The following is a 26,219-nucleotide window of genomic DNA, read 5'->3' as shown; positions in this document are numbered from 1 at the left end:
ATTCTTATTCAAAGTGTCTTAAAATTCTTTTATCTTGGTGGGGGAAAGCTGGTACATTGAATTCAATCGGGGAAGTTGGGGTTGTCTCAAACTGTCAGAAAACGTCTAGGAACGTTAACCGTAAAACTACTAGACACTGTCTGTCGGAGCTTGCAGTGTTCTGAATAATGACCCCCCCCCCAAACCCAAGACAGCAAAAGTCCTACTGGCCTGTTTTCTTTGTCCCACAAACTTTCTGAAGTTCTACAACTTCAGAAAAAAAAAAAGATCAAATGATAAAGTTTGCCCATCTTGGCCTAAGAGGAACAATTAATCAATCTTGCCCATGGTACTGGGCTTTTGGGGATAAAGGTTGGTTCTGTCAGCCATGCCTTTGGTCTTTAGCTTGGGGTCTGGGCACAACTCTTGGGGCACCACTTGGATTTACAATCCTGCTTTGATGCCTGGAAACTTAAGATACTGAACTTTGCATTGCTGACCAAAGACTTGGTTAGGTATGTCTAGATGCTATAGCATTTAGCTTTCTTGTTTTATTAATCCCTTGTACCCACTTTTTAGTTTAGTATCAGTATGGACCTGGATAGGTTCTCTCTGCACCTGTGGAACCTGGTTTGGTGCTCAGCACAACCTGCATTTCCAAGTTTGTAACTTAGGCGTCATTAGCACAGATTCTAAACCACCGCCTAAAAGTTTTTGCCTAAAAAGACTTTCAGATGGTGCAACTGGGATCTTGACTGGGGTGGGCTGTAGAGCTGATCAGTCTTGGTCCATCTGCAGTGGCTCCCAGCTTATTTCCAGGCACAACAGAAGGTGCTGGTGTTGACCTTTAAACCTCTGTACGGTTTGAGATCAAGCCTATTCCCATATGAACCTACCTGACCACTCGGGTCATTTTCAGAGAACCTGCTTCAGGTACCCCTGGTTTCTGACATTAGACTACATGTTGTTAGAATAGGAATTTTGAAAGCAATTACTTTATGACAAAAACTTGAATTTTAAAACTATATATTTTGTTTTAAGACTCTCAGCTGCAATGCTACTTGGTAATGTCTGGCTTTGTGATTGCAGCCAACCTAAACCCATTTTGCATCTCTACTCCATTAACTCCTTTAAAAGCAGAAAGTTTTAATTGCAGTTCAGTTGTTCTGTGATCTGTTAAAAAAATATTTATGCACCCAAGGCATTTCTTTACATCCCTTTCCAACATAGAACCTAGGGTTAGAAGGGATCTCTAGGGTCATCTAATCCACACGCACACCCCACCCGGCACGATGTAGGAGATTCACAAATACCTTCCCCCCTGCCCCACACCCAATGACCCTTACTCCATGCCCAGATGCCAAAAACACCATCAGGATCCCTAGCCAAACTGGCCTGGGGAAACTGCTACCTGACTCCAAGGTGGTGATCAGCATTACCCTGGGCATGTGAGAAGGGCCACGAGAACTAAGCACTGATGTAACCCATGTTGCGCTCCTCATGATCTGCCCAAGTTCACAGAATCGGCATTGCTGTCAGGTGGCCATCTAGCCCATGCGTAAAAACCTCCAAAGGAGAGCCCACCACCACCCCACGAAGCCTTTCAAAAAAAAAAGTCCATTGGGAATGTGTTTAAATGAGAATGATTCCCCATCATTGTACCTCTACACCTGCATGTAAAGAGGTAGGGGTCCAATTGTACCGCAGCTGTTCAATGAATCAACACATGGGGCAGGCGCTGGGGGAGCGGGGGCGGGTACGCGCTGACATCCGTATAGGGCTTAAGCAAAACAAGCGTGCAACTTTGATTCAAACTGCTCGGGACTTCCCCAGCTTTGTCCGAGGGCTGCATCGGAACAGCGACGAGCCAGAGAAACCCGCCCGGCCATCCCGACGACCGGAACCATCTGCCTTAGCCCAGGTCCTGGGAAGGGAGGAGGAGGAGGAGGGTGCCGATTGCAACGCGGGGAGCAGGAAAGCAGAAGCCGCGCAATGGCGACCGGGACCGGAGCAGGGGCGCAGCTGCTGGAGGAGGAGATGCAGCGCGGCTGGGAGCGGTAAAGTAGCCGGTCGCCCCAAAGCCGGGCTGGAGGAGAGAGCGAGCGAGAGGCGCGCTCGGGCGGAGGCGCTTCCTGCCGCCGCGGACGCTGGGAGCTGTATGTCTGTGGGCGCTCTTTGCACCCTTCCCGTGCGCCCTCTCCTGGGCTAGTCTGCCTGCTTAGCCCGCTTAACTGTGAATGGTTGGCCTCGGCAGGGCTTGCTTCCGAGGAAACAGAGGAAGGGGTTGCTCGCCCGCGTTTCTCAACCAGTCCGGGAGACGCGTCTTCAGCCCGCCGTTTACTAACATGATATTACGGCGAAGTCAAAGGCCGTCATACTCCCGCAGTCCCTTCTGAAAAGCGTTGCCTTCTGAAAAGCGTCTCCCGCAATTACAACTGGTCTCCAGGCCATACAGATCGGTTCACCTGGAGAAAATGGCTGCTGGGGGGGGGGGCGGACTCTATGGAATTATGCCATGCCAAGGTCCTTTCCCTCCCCAAACCCCACTTTCTCCAGGTTTCACTCCCCAGATCTCCAGGAATTTCCCAACTTGGAGCCGGCACCCCTATTTCTGAATGACACACGCACCCACGATTATCCTCGCTTTGCGCATAGTCTCCCTTGCATGTACATCGTTCCTTTTACACGGGCTGAACGCGTTACACCCTCAGTACAGATTTTTTTTTTTAACTGGGAAAGGGGGACTGAAAATCTGAGAATCAGAATCCAATCAAGTTTCTTACCTGAGAGGAAGAAGATCCTCCCTAGTGCAATTACAAACATAATGACTTAGAAGTGAGTCCTAGAAAGCAGTTTTGGGATTTGGGTCTTAGTGTTTATCTGCACGACATACAGGATCATTCTAGGGTCCTTGTGGTGCCTTGTGGAGAGTGCCCTCAAGTCATAGTTGACTTATGGCGACCCCCTGGGGGGGTCATGGCAAGAGACTAACAGAGGTGGCTTGCCATTGCCTGCCTCTGCATCCCTGGTCTTCACTGGAGGTTTCCCATCCAATTACTAACCAAGGCCAACCCTGGTTAGCTTCTGAGATCTGAGAAGATCAGGATCTCCTGAGCTATATAGGTCAGGTATTGTAACTGATTTGCATCAAGCTTATGAAGGTAAAGCAAACAGATTTGCATAAAACATCTGATGGCTTACCTTGCCTGACCTTTCCAAGAAGTGTTTGGTGCTGTTGTGTTTGGGCTCTATGTAGGTCAAAGCAATGCAGCGCTCATGCCCCTCATACTGAAGGATAGTGGCAATTTAGCAAAGTACTCCGAATGTTTATAGGAATGAATGAATAAGGCCTTTTAGGGTTGCCGGCTCTGGCTTGGGCAATTCCTGGAGATTTGAGGGCAGTTCCTGGGGAGGAAGCCTGGGGGTGTACAGTTCACCGTCCATTTCCTCCAGGGGAATGTATCTCTCTAGTCTGGAGATGAGTTGTAATTCTGAGAGAACGCCAAGCCCCACCTTGAGGTTGGGAGGCCTATTTGCAGTGCCAGGAGGAATGAGAGAGTTTTGAGAAGTGAATCTAGACAGAGGACGGCCATCATGATGAAAGTCATGGATCTGTGATTAAAAGAGGAGTGCCTTGTTGACAGAAGTTGGGTTATATATCTTGGCTGACGCATGTAAGACTGCTTTCTACTGAGCCAGATCATAGCTCCATCCAGCTCAGTATTGTCTGTTCTTACTGGCAGTGATTCCCTGGGGCAGAGAAAGGACCTTTCCCAGCACCTGCTACCTGAGATTCTTTGAACTGAGGATGCCAGGGACCAGCCGTTCTGTATGCAAAGTAGCTGCCACTGCTCTGGCCCCTCCCCTTGAGCACGGGAAACAACCAAGCCACAATTGTCACCTGCTCACCATTTTGCACACCCGCTAATTTTATCCAACTGGAAGAACAACAACAAGTTTCCAGAGGTCTTCTTATTAGAGACAGAGATAATACACTTTATTTTCCTTAGAGACTGAAAGGTGTATAATAGAAACATCATCGCTTAAGGTATACCAACAATCACTTTTTTGCCTCTTTTGCCTCTGATCAAACATCTGATCAAACAGGGTTTTTAAATATTTTATTTGAGAAAAAAAAGTAACAATAGAAAGTGCATAGAACCTTATACAAAATATATTAAGGTACAACAAAAAGAATACATATAGAATATACAATAATAGATTTAGGCTTCATAGTAACAACAATATTCGATTTATATACCGCCCTTCAGGATGACTTAACTCCCACTCAGAGTGGTATACAAAGGATATTATAATTATCCCCCCAACAATCGCCCTGTGAGGTGGGTGAGGCTAAGAAAGCTGCTAGAAGCTGTGACTGACCCAAGGTCACCCAGCTGGCTTCAAGTGGAGGAGGGGGGACTCAAACCTGGCTGTCCAGATTAGAGTCCACGCTCTTAACCACTACACCAAACTGAAGTATAAGCAAGATATATAACAGCATGAAATACATGCTTTTCTGGGAAAAGAGGTGGCCGAACTCGCAAAAGGGAAATGAGGAAGAAACACATGGGATTCTTTGAAATCATATTATTTTCAAGCACTATTGCCGAGTATTTACAAGAGGTGCCAGAACTCCATTCCCCTGCATTCCCCCTGAAAAAAGCCCCATGAATATCATACTATTACTCCTCTTCCTCAATCTGTTATAAAAAAAGAAAGGAAAAATAAACTGTAATACTTCTAGATGGAGTATCCAGTAACATATTTTAGAGGAGGGACTGGGGCGGGGGTAGCATGAGACTTTAAATATTTTGTATTCAACATCATATTCAACCTCATAATATTTGATAACTTATTAGTTTAACTATTTGGCTTAGCTGTTAGTCTATTTTGATATTAATTGTACATTCTAAATTTAATGGAGTAACCTATTGTATATATAGAAAATGCATCCAATCGTACTAGAAGAGCATAATAGTAAGAATAATATTGAAGAAAAGAGATCAAACAGGTTTTTGAAGCACCACAGAAGCCTGCTGAACTTCTTTACCAGGGGCAAGAGTGGGATGAGTGCACACAGAATTGGCAAGGATGTTGCATTATTGCCTGCATTCTGGTTAAAAACACACTTGTATGTTGAGCCTTTTCTTGGGCATGACATGGACAAATTTTATCTGCTGCTATTGCATTCCCTAGGGACCAGGCCCAGCTGAAGGCAGATGTGATTGAGCAAGATACAGAGGCATGGCAAAGCAGTCCCTCCTTTGCGGGGTTGGAAAGAGTTGGAGGGGTGGACCTGTCTTACGTCAAAGGAGATGACACGAGTGCCTGTGCTTCACTAGTAGTACTCAGCTACCCAGACCTCGAGGTAACAGTCTTGGGACTGGGATATTTTGGGGGGAGAACAGTGTTGAGGGCGTAACCTGGACTCTGGGTACTGATGGGTTGCAGGGAAAGTTGGTATAGACAAGAGAATGAAAACTCCAAAGATCTTACCTAGTCAACAAGGAAGATACTTGTTTACCCAGGGCCGTTTCCAGACGGCTGACCTGCACCCGGGACGTCACGCCACGTTTCGGATCGTGCCAGGGAAAACGCGAAATATTGCGTTTTCTTGTGCGAGTTTTGCGCGACATCGCGCAAACCTCGCACGAGAAAATGCGGTATTTTGCGTTTTCCCTGGCATGATCCGAAACGTGGTGCGACGTCCCAGGTGCAGGTCAGCCATCTGGAAACGGCCCAGAAGGGCTGAGAGTAAGACAGTAGCAGTGATTCTAAAATGGTGATAAAATGATTAGGACTTACTCTGATCTAAGTAGATTATGGCTATAAATTTTGCTTTCTGCTTACAACAATTTGCCTATTTCATGAAATGTCTCATCATTTGGTCAATGTTCCACAAGATGTACCACATTTTCAAACAGTTTCTGCCCAATTTCATCTGTCTCATTTTATAAGAACTCCTAATATTTGGTTTTGTTTTGTTTGCTTCACAATGAATTCAATAGAATCCTAGTTTAGCAGGAATATTGCTCTGAAAGTTTTTCTTCAAAGATTTTAAATTTGCTCAGAAATGAGGTACGTATGTGCTTGGAAAGAACTCTATCAGAAGTATGAGCAGGGCTTTTTTCAGTGGGAATGTGGTGGAACGAAGTTCCAGCACCTCTTGAAAATGGTTACATGGCCGGTGGCCCCGCCCCCTGATCTCCAGACAGAGGGGAGTTTAGATAGCTCTTTCTGCCACTGGAGCGGCACGGAGGGCAATCTCAACTCCCCTCTGTCTGGAGATCAGGAGGCGGGGCCACCGGCCATGTGACCATTTTCGCCGAGGCTTCTTTTTGGGTTTGAGACTTGGTAGGTGTGGAAGTTCCAAGAGAACAGGCTGTCAGACAAAGGAGAAATGCTAAGCCTCCCCTGCTTGCTAGCCCGGATGGCCTTGGCAGCATTAGCTTGGATTCAGCCAAACACTGCCATAAGGGAGAGAATTTCCACCCCCAAAGTGCAACTTCCTGCCTTCCCCTCTCTTGTTGCTACCCAAGTGTCCGTCCCCCCAAACACTGTCCCTGGAGGTCCCTTGTCATCTAGGAGCAGCGTTTTGGGGGACATTTTGGGTCTCAGCAGGAGTGGGGAAGCAGGGGAAAGTCACATTCTCTGATAAGGTTGTCAACAGCCAGGTGGTGGCTGGAGATCTCCCAGAATTACAGTTTTATCTGAGCCACAAAGATCAGTTCCCATGGAGAAAATGGGTGGTTTGGGGGCTGGACTCTATGGCATTATACTCCACTGAAGTCCCTCCCTTTCCCAAACCCTGCCCTTTCCAGGCTCCACCCCCTAAATATCCAGGAATTTCCCAACGTGGAGCTGGCAACCCCACTCGGTGGGCAGAAATAATTCCACCAGCAGAAACACTCCTTTAGAGCCAACCCATTGTTCTTTTTTCCGTAATTGGACATCTAGTTCTCCTGATCAGAAAACCACCCAGTCTGCACTCTCCCTCCCTCTCAGGTGCTGTATGAAGACTGCTGCATGGTGGCAGTTAACGCCCCCTACGTGGCAGGCTTCCTAGCTTTCCGAGAAGTCCCCTTCCTTGTGGACGCTATGCAACGGTTGGAGGAGCGCCGTCCTGGCCTGAGGCCTCAGGTGTGATGTTTTCCCTTCCCTTAATGGGGAGTTATTTGCTGCCAAGGACATCTGTCTGTAAATTATGCCTTTCCCAGCTATTCTGGGCCCAAGGCCAGCATCTGTTTTACGGGAGTGCTAGGCAGGATGCCGACTCAACAGAGCGCTTGAGGCAGCATGGAAATGGCTGGGCTTGGACCCGACCAATCCAGCGGCCAGATGCCTCTGTCGTCAGCACTGGTCTGTCTGCTTGCAGTGTGGGTGCGTGTGGTTCTGCAGATATGCTTCCCAGCGAAGCGAAGCATGCGCAGAAAGCCATAGAGCAGCAGCCTTCCATCCCAGAACGTGACCGAAGTGGTCCTAACGGTCTCAAAGGTGAGAGACCTGGAGACGTCGAGAGATGCGGGAACAGTTCCCTCATGGACAAGATAAGGCTGAAAAGAGACAAGGCTGGGAGTGGGGGGCTCAGACATCAGAGTTCTCCCGTAGCCGCCTGTCTCATAAATGCTGTCGCCACCAAGTGAAGGGTGGTCATCTAGGGGCCGAAACTCTTTCTCCAGGGCAGAGACCTTCATGTTTAATTCACTTACGTATTCCATGCTTTACCCCCTAATTGGGAGCCAAGGCAGCTCATCGCATCATTCTCCTCCACCACAACCCTACGAGGTGGTTAGGCTGAGAGAGTGACACGGGCGCAGGGGCACCAGGCAAGCTTCCATGGCAGAGGAGGGATTCGAATCTGCATCTCTCAAATCCTAGTCCAATACTGTCACAGCTTCACCACACTGGTATGCGGTCTGACCTCTTTTTACCAGTGGGGAAAGCGCTCTCGTCTCCTTGTATGCTTTCATCAGTGTGAACAAATATTCTGTTATTTGAAAAGTCTCCCACCATGCCTCATCTCTTGCTTTCGTGTCCCTCTGTGGCTCTCCTAGGTCCTCCTTGTAGATGGAAATGGCATCCTCCACCATAGAGGTAAGATCCCTGAACAGCCGTCTAGAAATAATCAGGCTTCTTTGCTGAGTTTCTCATCCTGCCTGAGAGCTCCGGAGACGTGACCTTGGGGAGTCGCCAGACTTGCCTCTCATTGGTGAAGCTGAGAGCACTCCCAGCCTGTTTCCCTTCTCTTCTAGCCACTTAATGCCCTCATTTCCTCATCAATAGACCCTGGATTTTCTCTCTGGAGCAAGTTAGAGTCAAAACATATGAGAAGCATGGGTGAGTCAGATGGGTCAGATCCTGCATGGATCCCTGGGAATTGTAGTTTAAAACAAAACAAAACAGCCACTCGATGTGAATCTCAGCTCAGCTGGGGAGAATTGCAACTGGAGGGACTTTCTCGCTCGCTCTCGCTCTCGCTCTCGCTCTCGCTCTCTCTCTCTCTCTCTCTCTCTCTCTCTCTCTCTCTCTCTCTCTCTCTCTCTCTCTCTCTCTCTTTCGAAAATCCTCTGGGAGCTCAGGATGGGGTGGGGGAGGTTGGGAACGACATAAGAGGCAGGAAAAAAACAAAGGTGTTTTGCGAGCGAGAGAGAACCCCAGTCCTTCCCATTCTTCTCCCAGCAGGGTCCTGTTACATCTCACCCACCCCCCCTCCCCGACTCTGAGCTCCTGAAGGAAAACCAACTGATTGGATTTTTGAAAGAGAGAATCTCTCCAGTTGAGAGGCCGTTCTTTGCAAGAAAATCCACTTTGCTTGGTTTTCCTCCAGTTGCTTGGAGGAGGGCATAAGACTACCATTTCCAGGGAAGCTTGCGGGACCAATCAAGTGCTATGTATTGTCGAAGGCTTTCACGGCCGGAGAACGATGGTTGTTGGGGGTTTTCCGGGCTGTATTGCCGTGGTCTTGGCGTTGTAGTTCCTGACGTTTCGCCAGCAGCTGTGGCTGGCATCTTCAGAGGTGTAGCACCAAAAGACAGAGATCTCTCAGTGTCAAGTGCTCTTCACGTGTACTTTGTCTCGTGTTTCCCCACTTAGATGTCCCTTTTCCTGGCTACTTTTCCCTCCCCTCTCTTGCACTTCTTTCCTTGACAGGGTTTGGCCTCGCCTGCCACCTTGGCGTGCTCACCGGTCTGCCTTGCATTGGTGTGGCCAAAAACCTCCTGCAGGTCGACGGTTTATCCAATGATGAGCTACATAAAGAACAAGTAAGTCTGGAGCGAGGATGGGGATTCCACGGCCTGAATGGCTCTGTAGAGCAGAGGAAGCTGCTGCTGCTGCTTGTTGTCTTCTCAGCAAGGAGCCTTGAAGATGCGGGAGAAGGTGTTTTGTGCATGTGCGTGTCAGCAATGCGGTTCCAGCCATTTCCAGTACGAGAGATCTCTTGCACGTCAAAGTGCTGGCAGTGCTGGCTGGGTATTGCTTTATTGGAGCACATTTTTATCCTGCCTTTCCTCCAGGGAGCTCAGGGAAGCAGCCATCGTTCTCCTGTCCTCCCTTCATCCTCGCAGCAACACCATGAGGAAGGTTAGGCTAAAACAGAGTGCCTGGCCCAAGGCCGTCCAGTGAGGGTCATGGCGGAGTAAGGTCTTGAACCCTGGTCTCTTAGATCCTAGGAGGACAATCTATTACACCAAGCTGACTTAGGGTACCAGGGGGGCGAGGCAGGGGCACGCCTTGAGGGCAATGCATATTACCCACCATGCGTACATATGTCAAGAGAACCACAGCCAATCTCGTACCCATATCCCCCTTACCCGTTTCTTGCATGCACAGTATGACATTTTTGCATGCATGTGTGCATGTTAAAAATGCAACCTGTGAAGTGGCTGTGAATGAGAAGCTGCACTTCTCTGCAGGGGGTGAGACCTATAAGCAGCCCCAGGTGTTTGGGCCCCCGCCTCTTTATTCAGCGATTACTGCACTGGGTGGCAGAACTGAAGGGCTTGACTGCTAGGAGGAGACTGGCTGTTTAACCTACCAGGAAAGTTGCTGGAGGACTGCTGGTGACCAGGAGCAAACTGAGCCAAGCGGCCCTTGCTGCGCTGGCAGTGCCACAGGCAGCACTCAGTCGGACCTCGGGGGCAGCGACAACAGAAACGGCTGTGCTCAGCCCCCTCCCAGGTTGTTTTAATGTCCCCGTCCACCAGTGCTGAGTGTTGTGATCCCAACTTTTCCCGTCGGGGTAATTGTAGGCAGGCCGATCCAAGCACCATCACTTATACTGTCAAATCTCTTTCTTGCATCCCAGATCCGGGACCTGCAGGCAGGAGGAGACACATTCCCTCTATCAAGCACGTCAGGGAGAATCCTGGGTATGGTAAGCAGGCGATCGACTTACCTCAGAGGCATCCAGTGAAGAACTCAGGGGCATCCCATGACGTGGTTGGGCCGTAGATTCAGGACGGCCGAAAGGAAGTACGTTAGTCAGCAAGTTGTTAAATATGGAACTCACTGCCAGAGAACGTAGTGATGGCCATAAACATGGTTGGCTTTTAAAGGGTGGTTGAGGCAGGAAATCTCTCAGTATCAGTGTCAGGAGGCAACGCTGGGGGACGGCCTCGACCTCTGTGCTCAGTTGTTGACCCTCTAGAGTAACTGGTTGGCCACTGTGTGAGACCGGATGCTGGACAGACGGACCACTGATTTGACCCAGCAGGGCTCCTCTTACGTTCTTCAGTGAGAAAAGGAAGAAGCCGAGAGCCGTTGACAAAGACCTCTGCCCAAAGGGCTGATCTGTCCTCTGTTGTCCTCCCTCCTCTGTGTGGGGCCAGTGAGCTTTGTCCTGGGATCCTCTTTTCAGCAGAGCATTCCTGCATGATGGAAAATGGGGGTGTGCTTTCACCTAGAGGGGAATGGGCGCCATACAAACCCGTCCTGGCCCCCGGAACCCAAAGGAAGAAGCATTTCTCTGTGGCTTTTAAACAGGATGGAGTCTTAAAGACTTGCAGAGGACAACACTCTTAGGCGGGAAGGGGTCAGGAGATGCACTTTGGAAATGCCAGCACTCACAAGGGAGTATTTTGGCACAAGTTTTTTGAAGAGGGAGAGGACACATTCAGGCACAGAGATCAAACTGTGTCAAGATGCCCCTCTAGAAGCATCACCCTCAGGGCCAAGCTACACATGACGAATGACACTTGAATGGCAAGTGGATTGAGTGGAGGGCAAGTGAACAGGGAGAAATACACTTGCCATTCAAGTGTCATTCGTCATGTGTAGCTTGGCCCTCAGTAGTCCCAAGAACTGTAGTTGTGATTTTTCCAAAACCATCCCGCACGGTCCCACCAAATTCTTGGCGCTTGCCTAGCCCTTCACCATCACCACCAATCTTCTGCAACCTCTGAAACCACCATCTCCGCTGCTGTTGTCAGTTGTGCTGCTTCCCATCTTGGTATTCATGGGTGCTTGCAGAGAAGCCATTCATAAATGTGAATGAGGCCTTCAGTCCCCTTTCCTCCCTTCTGGCTCAAGCCCATGTCTCCCTGTCTGCTAGCTAGCCTGAATTTGCAACCTCTTCCCCGGGCCACTATATATGCATGGATTCCTGGAGGAATGCAGAAGAGGAAGTCCTGAGAAATGGAAAGCAGAGAGAAGACAAGCTTGTTAGCCACACTACAGTGACCCTTCTAAAAGCGCCACACCTTTATGATATTACTTGGATAATGGTAGAGATAAAACTAAAGATACACTCTTTTTATATTCTAACTAACCCTCCTCTCTGCATCACACAAGCTCCTGGTGATATAGTTTATACTCTCTGTTTCTAGGCCCTGCGCAGCTACGCCAAGAGCACCAAACCTGTGTATATTTCTGTGGGCCACAAAATGAGTCTTCAGTCAGCTGTGCGCCTTGTCCACTCTTGCTGCAAGTACCGGGTCCCTGAGCCCATCCGTCAGGTATGTACGGGTTCTGCAGTTAGAACTGCTTTATAGACAGTGGCTGATTCTGCACACGTTGGATAATGCACTTCCAATCCTCTTTAGAGATCATTTGGAACTGAATTTTTTGCGTGTGAAACAGAAAATCCACTTCTAAACGATTGCTAAAGTGCATTGAAAGTGCATTATCCAACATGTGCAGAATCAGCCAGCGTCAGCCTAGGGACAAGGTGATCTAAAAACAAGAAACACCTTGCTGGGTTGTGTGTGTGTTACGTGCTGTCAAGTCGCCTCCAACCTATGGTGACCCTATGAAGGAAAGACCTCCAAAACGTCCTCTCATTAACAGACTTGCTCAGATCCTGCAAACTGGAGGACGTGGCTTCTTTTATTGAGTCCAGCCATCTCGTTTTAGGTCTTCCTCTTTTCCTACTGCCTCCCACTTTTCCTAGCATTATTGACTTTTCCAGAGAGTCTTGTCTTCTCCTGATGTGACCAAAGTACAATAACCTCACTTTTGTCATTGCTGGGCTAGGCAATCCAGTGCAACATACTGCTTCTCACAGCAGCCAGCCAAATGCATCTGGAGGCTCGGAAGCAGTGCATGGAAGTGGCAGGTAGCCCCCAATATATGTCCTCTAGATCTGGCATGAAGAACTTCTGTGTGTGGAGGCTCCATTTGGCATCATGACCATTGGCAAGCCTCTCCTCTGTGAATTCATCTAATCCATTTGTGAAGCTCTCCACACTAGTAGCCATCTCTGCATCTTGTGGTAGAGAAATTCTGCCCCATTAACAATGTGTTGTGCAAAGAGAGACTTCGTCTGTCTTCAGTCTGCTTTCCCCCGTGAAGCACTTCCCAATATTCAGAGAGTTCGGCAGGGAAGGATCTGGTTTACCGGGTCACAACCCGGAGAACAGCCGACTCTTTGCTAAGCTGATGGCTGTGGAAGAGGATGCCCTTTCTCTTGCTGAGTACTGTTACCCAACTTCCCCTATGGCAGAGCTGTGGCTGTATCCTCTTGTGCAACTGCAAAGGTGTTGGAGGAGATTGTTGTCTAAGTTGAAATTGGGCAGCTCCTTGCAGAGGCTGAAGGAAAGGTGTTGGAAGACCGTTATGGGATGCTAAAGAGGTTGCAGGTGACCATTTCCTAGGCCGATAGGTAGAACGACAGTGCTTGGGGGCGGAGGGCCAGTAGTATGGCCCTGCTGGGGTAGGCTGGAGTTTCCAGGGAGAGCGTGATGTGACCTGTAAGAGATCCCCTAGCTCCAGGAGGAGTGCTAGCCTAGACAGAGCAAGATTGCAGGCTGTGAAGGTTTAGCACCAAACCACTTCAAGGGGGCTATTGTATCCCTGCTTCAAGGGCAGGATTGTCAGTTGTATCTGGAGGGACAGCTGCTGGTTTTTTCCTAGAAGTTAAACATGCATTTGGAAGAGGACTGGAAACAATGTGTTGACCCCTTTCATGTCCTGCTCAGTTTGCTTTAACGGGGTTGCCTAGACAGCTCGATTTCTAGCCCTCCCTCCCCTCGAAGGTGCTCAGGGCAGGTTACATCAGGCCCAAGTACAGTTTAAAACCACAATAAAAACATACAATCATAATACAGTTTAAAATTTACAGTTTGCAATTCCCAGGATGGCGGCCCTTTTTCATAACATCCACCCCTGCTGATAATACAAGAAGGGGAGGGAAGGAAGGGCGGAGCAGCATTCCAATCGGGTTGATCCATAGGGGGGGCCCAAGACGATAGTACACCCCTTTTCTCCTTTTTCTCTATCACATTTTTATACCATTCCCCCCCCCCTCCCCAAGGAGTTCACAGAATCTGAATGTGCTGAGATGGTTACTAAGTGGAGAGGTTAGCTTCATAGCTGAGTGGGACCTTCACGGCCAGGTGGTCTACTGCACCAGTTTCCCCTCCTGCTGGCCAAGTGCCTCACATGTATTCTTTAGCAAATTCAGCAATACAATAAATCTTGATTGCTATAAATTGTTCTTAAGTTTCCATCCAGATTCTATTGTCACTTTGGCGACTTGTTCATGTGTAATACACTGATTTAAAAAACAAGTTGCTCATTTCACTATGAGATGCATAGGTATCCTCTCTCTCCACCTATCATACTCGGAACCAGTAGTTGTGGCTGATGTATAAAGTGCCTCAGTCAGGGACTGCATCTGAGTGCAAGATGATGCCACCGTGTGAGATCAATGCAGGCTGAGCCTGCCGCTGAATGAGCCAGTCCTGTTTCTTGCTGAGCCTCTTTCTTTCTGGGCTTCGTCCCATCTTCAGTGCCTAGGAGTCCTTTGCCAGCGGCAGTTCTTTGTGCTGCTGGCTCTTTAATGGCGAGCCAGCTCCTGCAATGACTGCAGTGCTGATCGCTTGAGCATTTTCAGAGCTCTGCAAGAGCCCGCAGAGGCTGCCAAGCTGGTATGCAGTCAGCAGGTGGCAGCACAAGACCACCCACCTGCCTTTTGAGGCGCAAGGAGCGCTTCCTGCATCAGGCAGCCTTGAAGTCTGTGACTGTGCCTTTCATAACAGCAAAGCAGGGAGAAGTGGCAAAGGAGCAGCTTCTTGCCTGACTGCAGCACTGGGACAGGACTGAGCAGCTGTGGCAGTGGTGCCCCCCCCTTCCACCCATCAACCCTGCTTTGCTTGCCCCCATCACCCTGAAAACTGGGCTGATTGTGAGCAGGAGAGTGAAAAGCTACTTGGATATCTCGGTCAGTTTCGAGGAGCCAAACAGCCTCAAGGGACAGCATGCAACATCCCAATGTTTTCCTCCCCATCTGTCCCCAACTTGGGGGCTGTAGCATTTTTCCACACCAAGCAGTTGAAGAATAAACGTCTTGTGGCCCCTAACCTGTGGAACAGCCTGCCCAAGGAGGTCAGGAGAGCCCCCATGCTCCTAGCTTTCCGCAAACGATGCAAAACCGAATTATTCTAAAAGACTTTTGTATTGTAGGGAGGGGCTGTCAGATGCTCCGCAAATGAATTTCACCACTATGTTGCCTAACGTAGGATCATAGACTTCATCACTATGTTGCCTAAGATACTACCTGTTGTCTTAAATATGTGCGCCTATGAGCTACTTGTGCTTCATGTAGTAACCGTAATACTGTAAAAGACGGCGCTACTTGGAACAGCGTACATATTATGCCGATATCTGGTTGATACTTAGGTCTCTGGAGGAAACTTGTATCAGCTTAGCAAGGCCAATCAATAATGTGACCTTGGCTTATTGTTGATTGTGTTTCGGATAATTCAAATAGTAGTAGCAGTAGCAGCAGCAGCAACAACATTCAATGTATATACCGCCCTTCAGGATGACTTAACACCCACTCAGAGCGGTTTACAAAGTATGTTATTATTATCCCCATAACAACAAACACCCTGTGAGGTGGGTGAGGCTGAGAGAGCTCTGGAAGAGTTGTGACTGACCCAGAGTCACCCAGCTGGCTTCAAGTGGAGGAGTGAGGAATCAAACCTTCCTCTCCAGACTAGAGTCCTGCCACTCTCAACCACTACACCAAACTGGATCTCTAAGTGGTTTGGCTGCAAATCGGCACTGTACTGGTTTGAATTCCACTACAGCCATGGGCCCAGTAGGTGGCCTTGGGTAAGTCACTCTAGACATGTGATCTAATGTCAGCCCTAGAATTGCTTCTGTTCTGTTTCAGCATTTCTTCAACTCTGTACTGGATTCTTAATGACTGCTATGTCTTTGGAAAATTGTGTTTATTTCCCTTGGGCATTGTTTATGGAAATGTCCTTAAAACTGACTGTACTGGGGTCTCACTGTGTAATCCACCTTGAGTCTCAGTGAGAAAGGCGGACTATAAATGACATAAATAAATAAATTAAAATAAACTGTGCTGACCAGTTGCAGGAAAAGGCAGAACACTCCGAAGCAAACTTGAGAGTGAGAAAATCAGAGCTGACCTTGCCATGGTCTCAGTGGGGTCACAACTCCTACCCTGTTGATAGACTTATTACAAATTAGAGAGTGGGGAAATGGCTCGCGCTTCCAATTCTGTAGTCCTACAACTCTCGCCCTTCCAAAGAACAGTGTTATAAATATCTGAAATGGTGGCTGGGCCCCCTCAAAGGAATGATTCACACATGCACATTCATCATAATGACTGCCACACTAGTGAATGCGCCGTAACACATCAGAGTGAGTGAGAGAAAGAGAGAGCTTTCATGTCCCCTCGCGCTGCCTTGACCGTAATAGTTTTCAGGCGAAGTGGTTCACCCTTCCTGCTGTGAGTCACCAAGAGTTCGGCAGTGAGGTGGTTACCCATGCATGCGTCAACCAGGCTGCAGGGAAGCGCATTCTGACACAAATCAGGAGCGCTCTCTTCTACTGCTTCTAGCCGGCTGCTTTTTCACCACTCCTACCGATATATAGTCCCCTCGTCAAAAGAAATTAGGAGAGAAGCTTAGGCGGAATCCTTGGTCCACGGTCCTGTGCTTATCAGCCCCAGAATGGGGGACTGCTTGCTTCTCTCTGTGTTGGGGCAGAACCACCTTCCTCTGGCCTGCTGTGTCCAAATCTCTTCCCGAAATACTCCTACTGTCACCTCCGTCCTTAATGCTGCTGCTAGTCCAATCCAAAAATAGATGCAATCTGCCGGGGAGGGGAGGGATTATTAAGGCAACACGATCCATCTTATTGATTAGCCTCTTGGTTTAATAAGCTGGGTTAAGCTGAATCTTAGCACAGTGTTAGGAGTGGAGTCTGGCAAGATGTTTGCCGTCTAAGAGGACACTTTGCTTGCACATCCAGTCCATTCGTTTCTCAGGACTTTCTCTCCTCTTCCCTCAGTTAAATTTAACTGAAAGTAGTTCTTTTTGCAACAAGCAATAATGTTTATTGAGAAAACTAGGTATGAAGCTAGGTATGTAATCCGCTCTGAGCCCGCTTTAGACTTTAAGTCTAAATAAATAAGTAAAATGTCCTAGGATTTACTGATGCATACTGGAATGTACTGAAATTTTCTGCTGATGAAATGGATCTCAAAATCTTCTTTCGTCAAACCAACCGAGTTATTTGTCAGTTGGGTCTAAGAAATGAACCAACCCTACTGGAAGCATTCCTCCCCTCTCCCCAATTTATCAGCAACAGATTTCTAGCGTCTGTTTTCTCTAGGTCTTTTTTTAAAAAACTTTCGCTGTATAGTATAACACTTCTTACTTGCTTGAGCCATCTGGATTTTTTTTAAAAAATGACTGAACATGTTCCTTTGCCCTGCAGGGATAGCAGGTATGGAGCCATACTGGCACCTCCTGCTTGCTGCTAGAGGCACTTAATAAACTAGCAGTACAATCCCATGCAAAGATACTCCAGTCAAGTTACAAGTTTATTCTTACGATCTGCAACCAGCATAGAGTTACTCCAGTCTACGTCTGTTGGTATCAATAGGCTTAGAGTGGAGTAACTCTTAGTATTGCACTGTAAAAGATTTTGATTATGGGAGATGGATTTAGAATGAAGATTCTCAATGTCTGTCACCAGGATACAGAACTTTTTAAAAAGAAAAAATACAGACATGAGAAACAGGCAGGGGGTGATCTCTTTTGTTGTCCCATCTTCTGTTGTAGGAGTGTGTAAGCCTCAGGCTACATGGATTCTTCATGTGCTTTAATAAAGAGGTAGGTAACAAGGAAGTTTGTAACATGCTGTATCAACAGACAAAAGCCTCCGATTCAATCTCCTATATAATAGGATAAAAACTGCTTATTGCCAAACTCCTGCTTGTATCCCATTCCTCTCATCCGTCCTTTCCCCTCTTTATGATTTTGTAATATGTTGAAAAACATTCCATCACCCAAGATAATGGAACTGTCATCAATAGAATGTTCACAAATCATGCCGTTTCTATGAGGAAAGTGAAAAATGAGTTTGGATGAGAAAATCATGGCACAGGAACTGGACCAGCTTTGTTGGGTAAATATGGCAGTTGCAGAATGGAAAACTGAGTTGCAATAGGTCCCAGTAGATTGATTGATTTATAGTCCACCTTTCTCACTGAGATCCAAGGCAGATTACAACAGTGCAAGTGAAAATACAATTTAAATCGACAGCTAGGACATTCACTGAGCAAAGTATAATAGTGAAGAACAGTTAGGACATTCAAGGAAACAGATACAATAGGGAATAGTAGCAGACATTTTTTTTAAGCAAGCATAAAGCCAAGCACAGAGATAAAATCTGTCTGAAACAAAGTATAACTAATTTCCACGGCATGTTTAGCAGCATGGAAATTTGCTCATAGGCTTCTCTCTACATCAGCAGGCAGTACCCAATAGCAAAGCGTTCAGTCCTCATCCCTACCAAGGCATCTCTCTGAGCTATTTCTTATGACATAGTCCTGTAATCTGAATAGAAAGCCCTCCTGAATAATTCAGTTTTGCATGATCTGTGGAAAGACAGGAGAATAGGGGCTTTCCTGGTCACCTCAGGCAGGCCATGCCGTAAGGTGGGGGCCTTGAATGAAAGCAGATGTTCGGGCAGCTGTTGATTTTGCCCAACTGTAGGGTGGTGTCCTCAGAAGACCCTGTTCATATGAGCAAAGCTGCCGTGGTGGAACAGAGTGGGAGAGGCAGTTGCACAGATAGGAAGAGCCAAGGCCGTGAAGGGCTTTGAATGTGATAGTCATGAATTGAGCCTGGTAACTGACGGGAAGCCAATGAAGAAAGCGGGCAGCATTGTCAACGGACTGAGAAGCAAATATCTGGGAGAAGGGACAGTAGAGAGCCAGTTTAGTGTAGTAGTTAAGAGCGCGGGACTCTAATCTGGAGAGCCAGGTTTGATTCCCCACGCCTCCACTTGAAGCCAGCTAGGTGACCTTGGGTCAGTCACAGCTCTCCGGAGCTCTCTCAGCCCTACCCACCTCAGGATGGTGGTTGTGGGGATAATAATAACATACTTTGTAAACTGCTGTGAGTGGGTGCTAAGTTGTCCTGAAGGGCGGTGTATAAATAGAATGTTGTTGTTAGAAGCCCATGGAGGGCAGAGGTGAACGGGATCCCAGAAGAGGCACTGCAGGACTGAGCTATAGGAGGCAGCTAGTGAACACCTAGTGCCTAAAGACAGACGACCTGGTAGGTTGAGGTCTTTCTCAAGGAAGATGAATTATAAATACTTGACTTTTGAGGAAGCTTTGGACTCTGGGAAACTAAAGGCCAAGGAACCAAGGGAGCCCAGAGTTGCCAGATTCTTTCATAGTTCCACAGGAAATTCTTCCAGGCATGGCTGTGTGATGGGAAAAGATGCAGCTTGCAACATTCTCCCTTTTGTGCAGCTGGTAAAAATGCAGCTGCTCTCTTTGCCCCCCCCCCCCCAAGACCTCAGTGGTCAAGGCCTGAGAGGAATTGGGACAGGCGACTGCTCTGAATCAAGGCAGCCATTCTTTGGCTGCCGTTCCCATTGTATATGCAGAATAGCAAAAGCTGCCTCTGCCTATCTGTGAGCTTCTCTCTCAAAGCCATTAGTTCAGCTGCAGCGATGTTGCGGAACATTAGTGAGGAACTCAGCTGCAGAGAGAGAAAATGAAAGAATTTTCCTCTCAGCACTTCCTGATGGGGCTGGAAAGCCAGTTTTGCCTTGGGCTTTATACACAGGCCTTGCGTTCAGAGGGGACTAGGGACTTGTGAGGTGAAGGAGAAGGACAATCTCAGAGGTTCCTGGAGGAGGAGAAGCCATATCCACCCTTCTAACTGGTGGTGCTGCTGAAGGCTCAGTGTGGCTGAGGAGACAGTCAAGGTAGGAGGAAGTTGCCCAGAAAGCTGATGTCAGGAGTGGCTGTGAGCTGTGTGAGTGAGGGCTCAAAATCTAAACATCTCTAGTGGGCAAACTCTCAAAAGAATTCTGTAGAATAATGCACATATTGGATGAGGGAAGGGCATTTTACTTCTTGTTGGGAGACCTTGAAGGATTCTGATACATGGTACAGCACTTAATGGCGATGAGGAGGAGGAGGAGGAGGAGGAGGAGGAGGAGGAGGATGGCTGTGCAGTGCAGACTGAGCCCTCCCTGCTGCCACCATATGGGCATCTCAGGGGCTGGGGCTGCAGCAGGCTTAGAGGTCCTCAGTGCTCTTCCGCACAAGCGAGAGCATCTTGTCCTCCAAACCTCTTCCAGGCTGAATGGTGTAAACTGAGATCTTCCCTGCATTCCCCTCCCCCAGATAACTTTAAAGGGGGTGACAGAAAGAGTCTGAGGTGCCTTGCACCGTACTGCAGTAGGCAGCTCTAAGCTCAGGCACAAGTCATCCGTGTGCCCCGTGGTCTAGAAGGTCTGTTGTACCCTGACAACACAGAGACTTGTTCCAAACCCATCACAGAATTCAATGAACGTCTCCTCCCCCATCCAGGTAAATCAACAGTGTGTACAGCCCAGCCAGAATCCACTACCAAACTACCACTTACTTATGAGCCAACTGTGATGGATACTGATGGGATCTGTGAAGGCCACCATTTGTACTCTGGATCCATGTCCATCCTGGTTGCTGAGATCATGTAGAATCACATCAGTGTCCATTATAAATTAATCATTGACTCAGGGCTCCTTTCCTTGGTCACTAAGACAGAAGGCCATCTGTCCACTGCTTTAAACACCACTGCTAGTGAAGAACGATGTAGCCGTTATTGCCGGGTCTCTAACCTGCCCTTCCTGGGCAAGAGGATAGAGAGATCAGGTGTGAATAACTCCAGGTTTTCCTGGATGACTCGTCTGCTCTAGATCCCTTTCATTCTGACTTTAGACCACGCTGTGGGCCAGGGCCAGAGATGACAGTGGTGGCTTTATTCGGTCAGACTATTTGAGTATAGACAAGGGCTGTGCCTCCAACATTGCTATTACTGGATTTATCACCCACCTTTGTGATTCTACTTCCGTTTTATTGAGGCATTTGGAGATAGTAGGGATTGAGGAGTGTGCTTTGGGTTGGTTTAAATCATCCCTTATGGACAGTACTCAGAGACTTGCTGTCGGAGACTAGGCGCCATCAGTGTGGGACTCGTCCTTTGGGGTTCCACAGGGCTCAGCCATCCCCCATGCTTTGATTTAATGCCAACAACACCCTGTTTGTTTGTTTCTTTATCTAAATCACCTGGTGAGGCTGTACATGACCAGAACCACTGCCTGACTGCTGTGGTTAAATGGCCAAGGATGAGCAAGTTGAAACTGAATCCTGACAAGACTGAGGTGATGCTGGTTGGGAAAGCCGAGGTCTTGTCGGGCATGCTTTCCACATTCGATGGGATCCAGTTTACACTCACTGATTCAGTTGAGTATAAGGGTTATAACGGAGCCAGCAATATTCCTGAAGAAGCAAATGAATGCAGCTGCAAAGATGCTTTTTTCCATCTTTGTTTGGCCTGGAAGATGGCTCCCTCCTTGCCAACCTGTCCATGTGGATCCATGCCATTGTAACTTCGAGGCTAGCCTATTGCAAAGCAGTCTACACGGGTCTGCCCTTGGAAACTCCAGTTGATACAGAAAGAACACTGCAGCTCAGTTGCTATTGGGAGCTAGGCAAAGCATGCATGTCACACAATTTATGCCGTCATTTCTTTGGTTACATCAGTTACTGGGTTCAATTCAAGGTACTGGTCATCACCTACAAAACCCTTCCTGGCCTTGGATCCACCACTCCTGTGCTTCGTCACACGAGCTTTTCTCATCTGCCCAAAGGCTTCGTAGAGTGCCACCCTACACATGGATAAGATCGGCAATGGCCTGAACATGTGTAGTCTCTGTTGTGGCCCCCACATTTCTATCATTTTGAAGAATGTGCAGAACTGAAATGTCCAGGAGAGCCTTTTTATAAAGGGATTGGAACAACAGTAGACTTGAACAGCTCAGGAAGATGCTTTTACAAGGGAATAGGATTATAGTCCATTGCAAAGTCTGTCTCACCTTGCTTTTATTGCGATGTCTTCTACCACTGCAATCCACCTTCTGCATCATGGGGTGTTATGCCTCAGATTTTTGTGTGCATTGTTTTTAGTTCTGCAGTCCTAGACTTGTTGCATTGTTGGTTAGATGTCTGGTTGAATTATTTCTTAGGTTTTGTAATCTGCCTTAAGTCCCAGCAAGAAAGGGGGTCTACAAATGAAATCAGTAAATAAAGAAATAAAAATTCACTCCAGCATCTGGCAGTAGTTCCACTGGGGACAAAAAACCCAGGAGAGGTCTTTTGTCGCTACTGGGAAAAAACATGAAAAATATTTTGTCCCATTGACTTTTAGCAGCGTTGGTCTCATCGGCAATTTTTGTGGCATACAACTGCCCATAAGTCTTTGCCTCCTGAGCCCAGTGGTGGCAAATGCAAGCTGGGCTAGGAGAGATGGGATGATATAGTCCCCTTGGCTATGGGCTTCTTTCTTACCCTTAAAAAATCATGGCTAATGAAAAAGTGTTCTCAAAATTAGTTTTAACGTTCCTCCCACTTAACAAAGACGTAAATGTGTCTCTTGGCTTGTTATTCCGGTGCTTTGTTTCTGTAAGGTGCAGCCCATAATATGGTTTGCTGGATGTGGTTTGCTGGTTGAATATTTTGGCCGGTTTGGAGCACAGATTGAAAGTAATGAAGTCCTCACCGCCAGCCAGTCTAAAGAAATTGTCTTCTGTTCCCTTCCCTGATTCTAGGCAGACATAAGATCCAGAGAATACATCCGGAAGCATGTGGAGGCCTCTTCGGCTGCAGTATCTCAGCCAGAGAGGTAGGTGTGTGGGTGGCTTAATGGCCGGGCGTCCCCTTCGGACAATCTTTTGTGTAATGCTCTTTTGGTAATGGCATTAAAGGGAGAGCCAGGATAACAAGGTAAAATCACAACTGGGCCTGCATAGCCACCGAGAGTGGCTATTTCTGGCTGAGCACCGTGTCACGCAGCCCGTGCTTTGCAAACCGTAAGACTTGCCCAAGCACGGCAGGCTCATTGGACTTGCGTTTGCCTTGGGAAACTCACTGTGTGTTGTTTTTCAAGCAAATGGATCCAAAGTCATTTGGGCACTGCAGAAATCTGGGAGTCAGAAGTATCAGTATCTGGGGAGTAGGGAGTTTCACTGGCAAGTCTAGCAGTGGCTGTATCATGTGGTCTATGCTATCATAAATCCAGAGTCATCCCAGTAACCTTAGTGTTGTTTTATAGAATAAACCTTAGGTGTTTAGGTCCGCCTCTAACATGCATTCGAAGGAACTTCCAGTCTCAGCTCCCGAAAAACTTTCCAGTTCATGTCTGTTGGCATTTCTAAATCCAGATCTGCAATTCAAATATATTGCATATCCTTGAGCAGGCATTTGTTTTATGATGCTCTTTTTGTTCCCTTGCTGTCTTTCCCACCTAATTTAACTATGCAACCAACACTTTATGTATTAAGTGTCCATAATCCTGTGGCTGCCACCATCCAAAATTCAAGAAATTCAATAAAACCCCATTGTGGGTTCATTCACGCTGTAACTTGCCAATTGCCTTCCAGTCTTCAGGACTTGATTCCCCTGGATCAGATCTTGGCAGGCAGGGGTGGGGTGTTTAATTGAGCACAACCAAAGCTGACCAAACCAAAAAGGCTATTAGCACTGACCCAAAAATAAGACAATGGGAAAGGTGTTGGGCAGGCAGATTTCCTCTGCATAGCCGGCAGATCATTATCTTGTTTTGAGAGTTGATATATGAAGGATCCTGCCTTAGTTCAGAGGGTTGGATATCTCTCCGATCCATTCCTGATTTCTTCTTTCAGAACATACCGCTTGCTATGTTCATCTCCCTACCCTCGATCGGTGCTTTCTAGTATCTCCCACCCCTCAAAATCTCCTTTGCGTACCAATACTACTGTGATATATTTAGAGACGTACCTATTATGTGTGGGACCTAAACATTTATTCTGCCTAATTATTGTGCTAATACCCGGTTTTGTATGTGAAATGTATCTGTGTAGAAGAATGAATGTTTATGAGAGCCACAAATCTGAACCAGTAGAAAAGAGTCCAGTAGCACCTCTAAAACTAACAAAAAATTGTGGTAGGGTATGAGCTTTCGTGAGTCACAGCTCACTTCTTCAGATACAGCTGGAATGTGAGTCCTTCTGTCCTTGGAGAGTGGAGTGATTACAGAAGCTAAATGATAATAGCCAGTGAATAACAATGGCAGGCATGATTGAAGAGGGTGGGGTAAGCAAAGGGGTAGTGGGTGTGGATAAATTAGCATTTGTAATGAGACAGGAAACCTATGTCTCGATTCAGTCCAGGTGGATGCATTGTTTCAACTAGTTAAGGTCTGTGAACCATACAGTATAATCCATTTTCCAGACCTTTCCACTCTGAAAGGGTCTCCCATGCTTTCTTGATTTACAAAAAACAGGCAAGATGCCTTCCTCCCCTGCCCCATCATGGTGTCAGTCTATGGAGAACAGGATACGTTGAAGTTGACTCCCACCCCTTGCACCAAGAAATCCAAGCTCTCTTGAGTTGGTTCTTTAATGAGATATCATAGCTTCAGCATATATATGTCCATAGGTTATACAGAGGCAAGTAAAAGCGTCTGGCTGTACACAGGTCTCTTGTTGAGAATGCTGTATGGATTGCTTGCTACAAAGCAGCCTCTTTTCCTCTAGGAATCCAGCCCCCAATTAAAATGGAGAAACCTTCTGTAAAAGCCGTTTCTGTTGATAAATAACCTCAAAATAGTGGTTTTGTTGAGATATTGAAAACGTTACTCAACTAGGCTGATTAACTGGTTAACAGCAAGTCTGTTGATGAGCTTTAAAAAAATCTCTTTTAATTTGTTGATGGCCCCTAAATATTTCCTTGCTCTTTCTCTCCCCCCCCCTTCTAGGATGAGTGAAGATGCAGACTCTGAACACTGATGTGGCACCAGGGACATTCTACGACATCTTTTAGTCCAGATGAGTCACACCGCTGCCTCCTGGACAGCTTGCCACTGCCGCTGTCACCCTTGGGGGAAATGCAAGTGGGCACGAGGGGAACACAGTGGCTGCAGCATCAGGGGACTAAGAGCTGCCCTTGGGCAAGCCTCATCCATTTCTTTGCCATCCCAGCGGCTGTTTCCCACTCCTTGTGGCAGAAAAATCTGTATTTGCATCCAGGTGCAGACCAATCTGGGAGACAGCGAGTCGTAGCTCCCTGGGAGTGTATAAGATACATGTTTGGCACGATCATAAATTGTGTTTTTATAGTAACATACAAAGTACCTTTTGAATATGTAATACGAAAAGAAACCCCTAGCCTTAGTGAAAAGAATGGAAGGAGGGAAGCAGGGCGGATGGGGAAGAGCAGAGAAGGGGAGCCAAACCCCAGCTTCGGATGCGTTGCTAACAGCACAAGGACAGCAGGCCAGAAGGGGATTGTTGCTTCTGTTTGTGAGATCTGGATATTTTTGAGCACGGATATAAGCGAAACACGGAAAACATTGAAAACTTTCTATGGTAATTCCTATAAATGTTTGATATGTTTACCCCGTGCGTTTGCAAGCAGCAAGTATAAATTTGCATACCGATCCCACAGTAAGAAACCCGCTCACTGAGCCAACGGGGCGATAAGACACTGGGATTCCAAGAGCGGAATTGTGTGAAGAGCTGCATCTCTGTGCCAGTCCAGACCCCTGACTCGACGCTCTCTGCCTCTTGCTTAAGCTTTTGTAGTGCTATCGAGTCACTCCGATTCCTGGCTTGTCCTCCCTCCGCTTCGTGTCTGCGTGATCGTGATCGTTGCAGTCATTTTCACACCTCCCTGGGGAACAGATGCTGAATCCCCAACTCCTGATGGTCCAAGCAGATGGATGGAGAGAGGACTTTGTGTATTGGGTGGGTGTGTAGCCTGTGGAAGCCAACAATCTGCTGCCTTGTTTTGTAGGAGACTGAGATTTGGGCCGCCCAAGAACTTTAAATCTTGCCTGCAGCCTGGATAATGCTGCAGCCTCCTTGGTCACTGGTGTTTCCCCTCTCCCAGCTGGTGCTGCAGCAACCTGCGCTGTGGTCTTTTGGCAGCCACAAATCGCATATTGTAAAAAACTGCAAGGGGAAAGTGTTATACATGGTTGCAGGTATTAGAGAAACCTGTCTGTGCAGCCCCGGGGAATACACCCCACATGTCTCAATAGGATCAGCTACAGAACACCCAGCCGGGCTCCTCTTCCTCTGTGAGCTAATTCTGCTCAAAGCTCAGCCTGCTCTGTTTCAGCCCCCAAATCTACTCTGGATCAGTGCTGACAATACCACTTGGCCATGATTTGCGACTTCATCCACGGGATCTCCTGCTTTGGGTTTGCTAATAC

General features: G+C 47.5%; 1 protein-coding gene across 2 annotated transcripts; it reads left to right on the top strand.

Moving 5' to 3' along the window:
• Positions 1–1,987: 1,987 nt before the first annotated feature.
• Positions 1,988–25,194, top strand: ENDOV (endonuclease V). Of its 2 annotated transcripts, XM_054975335.1 has the most exons (9): positions 1,988–2,036; positions 5,179–5,350; positions 6,988–7,122; positions 8,037–8,076; positions 9,133–9,245; positions 10,289–10,357; positions 11,808–11,936; positions 22,576–22,649; positions 24,762–25,194. In XM_054975335.1, exons 1-9 carry the CDS (start codon positions 2,017–2,019, stop codon positions 24,790–24,792), a joined length of 783 nt encoding a protein of 260 aa, XP_054831310.1. In that variant the 5' UTR covers positions 1,988–2,016; the 3' UTR covers positions 24,793–25,194. The 2 variants fall into 2 exon arrangements, with proteins under 2 accessions (XP_054831310.1, XP_054831311.1); XM_054975336.1 differs by lacking the exon at positions 6,988–7,122.
• Positions 25,195–26,219: the final 1,025 nt, after the last annotated feature.

Source organism: Eublepharis macularius, chromosome 4 (genome assembly GCF_028583425.1).
Source record: "Eublepharis macularius isolate TG4126 chromosome 4, MPM_Emac_v1.0, whole genome shotgun sequence".
Classification (NCBI taxonomy): domain Eukaryota; kingdom Metazoa; phylum Chordata; class Lepidosauria; order Squamata; family Eublepharidae; genus Eublepharis; species Eublepharis macularius.
This window is presented reverse-complemented; position numbering and strand designations above follow the sequence as displayed.

Bases quoted from the DNA above. Each gene is read 5' to 3' on its own strand.
- ENDOV (XM_054975335.1), top strand. From the start codon at position 2,017: ATGCAGCGCGGCTGGGAGCG. The intron at 5,351-6,987 runs GTAACAGTCTTG...CCTCCCTCTCAG, and splicing joins TCAGCTACCCAGACCTCGAG to GTGCTGTATGAAGACTGCTG. The intron at 10,358-11,807 runs GTAAGCAGGCGA...CTCTGTTTCTAG, and splicing joins CAGGGAGAATCCTGGGTATG to GCCCTGCGCAGCTACGCCAA.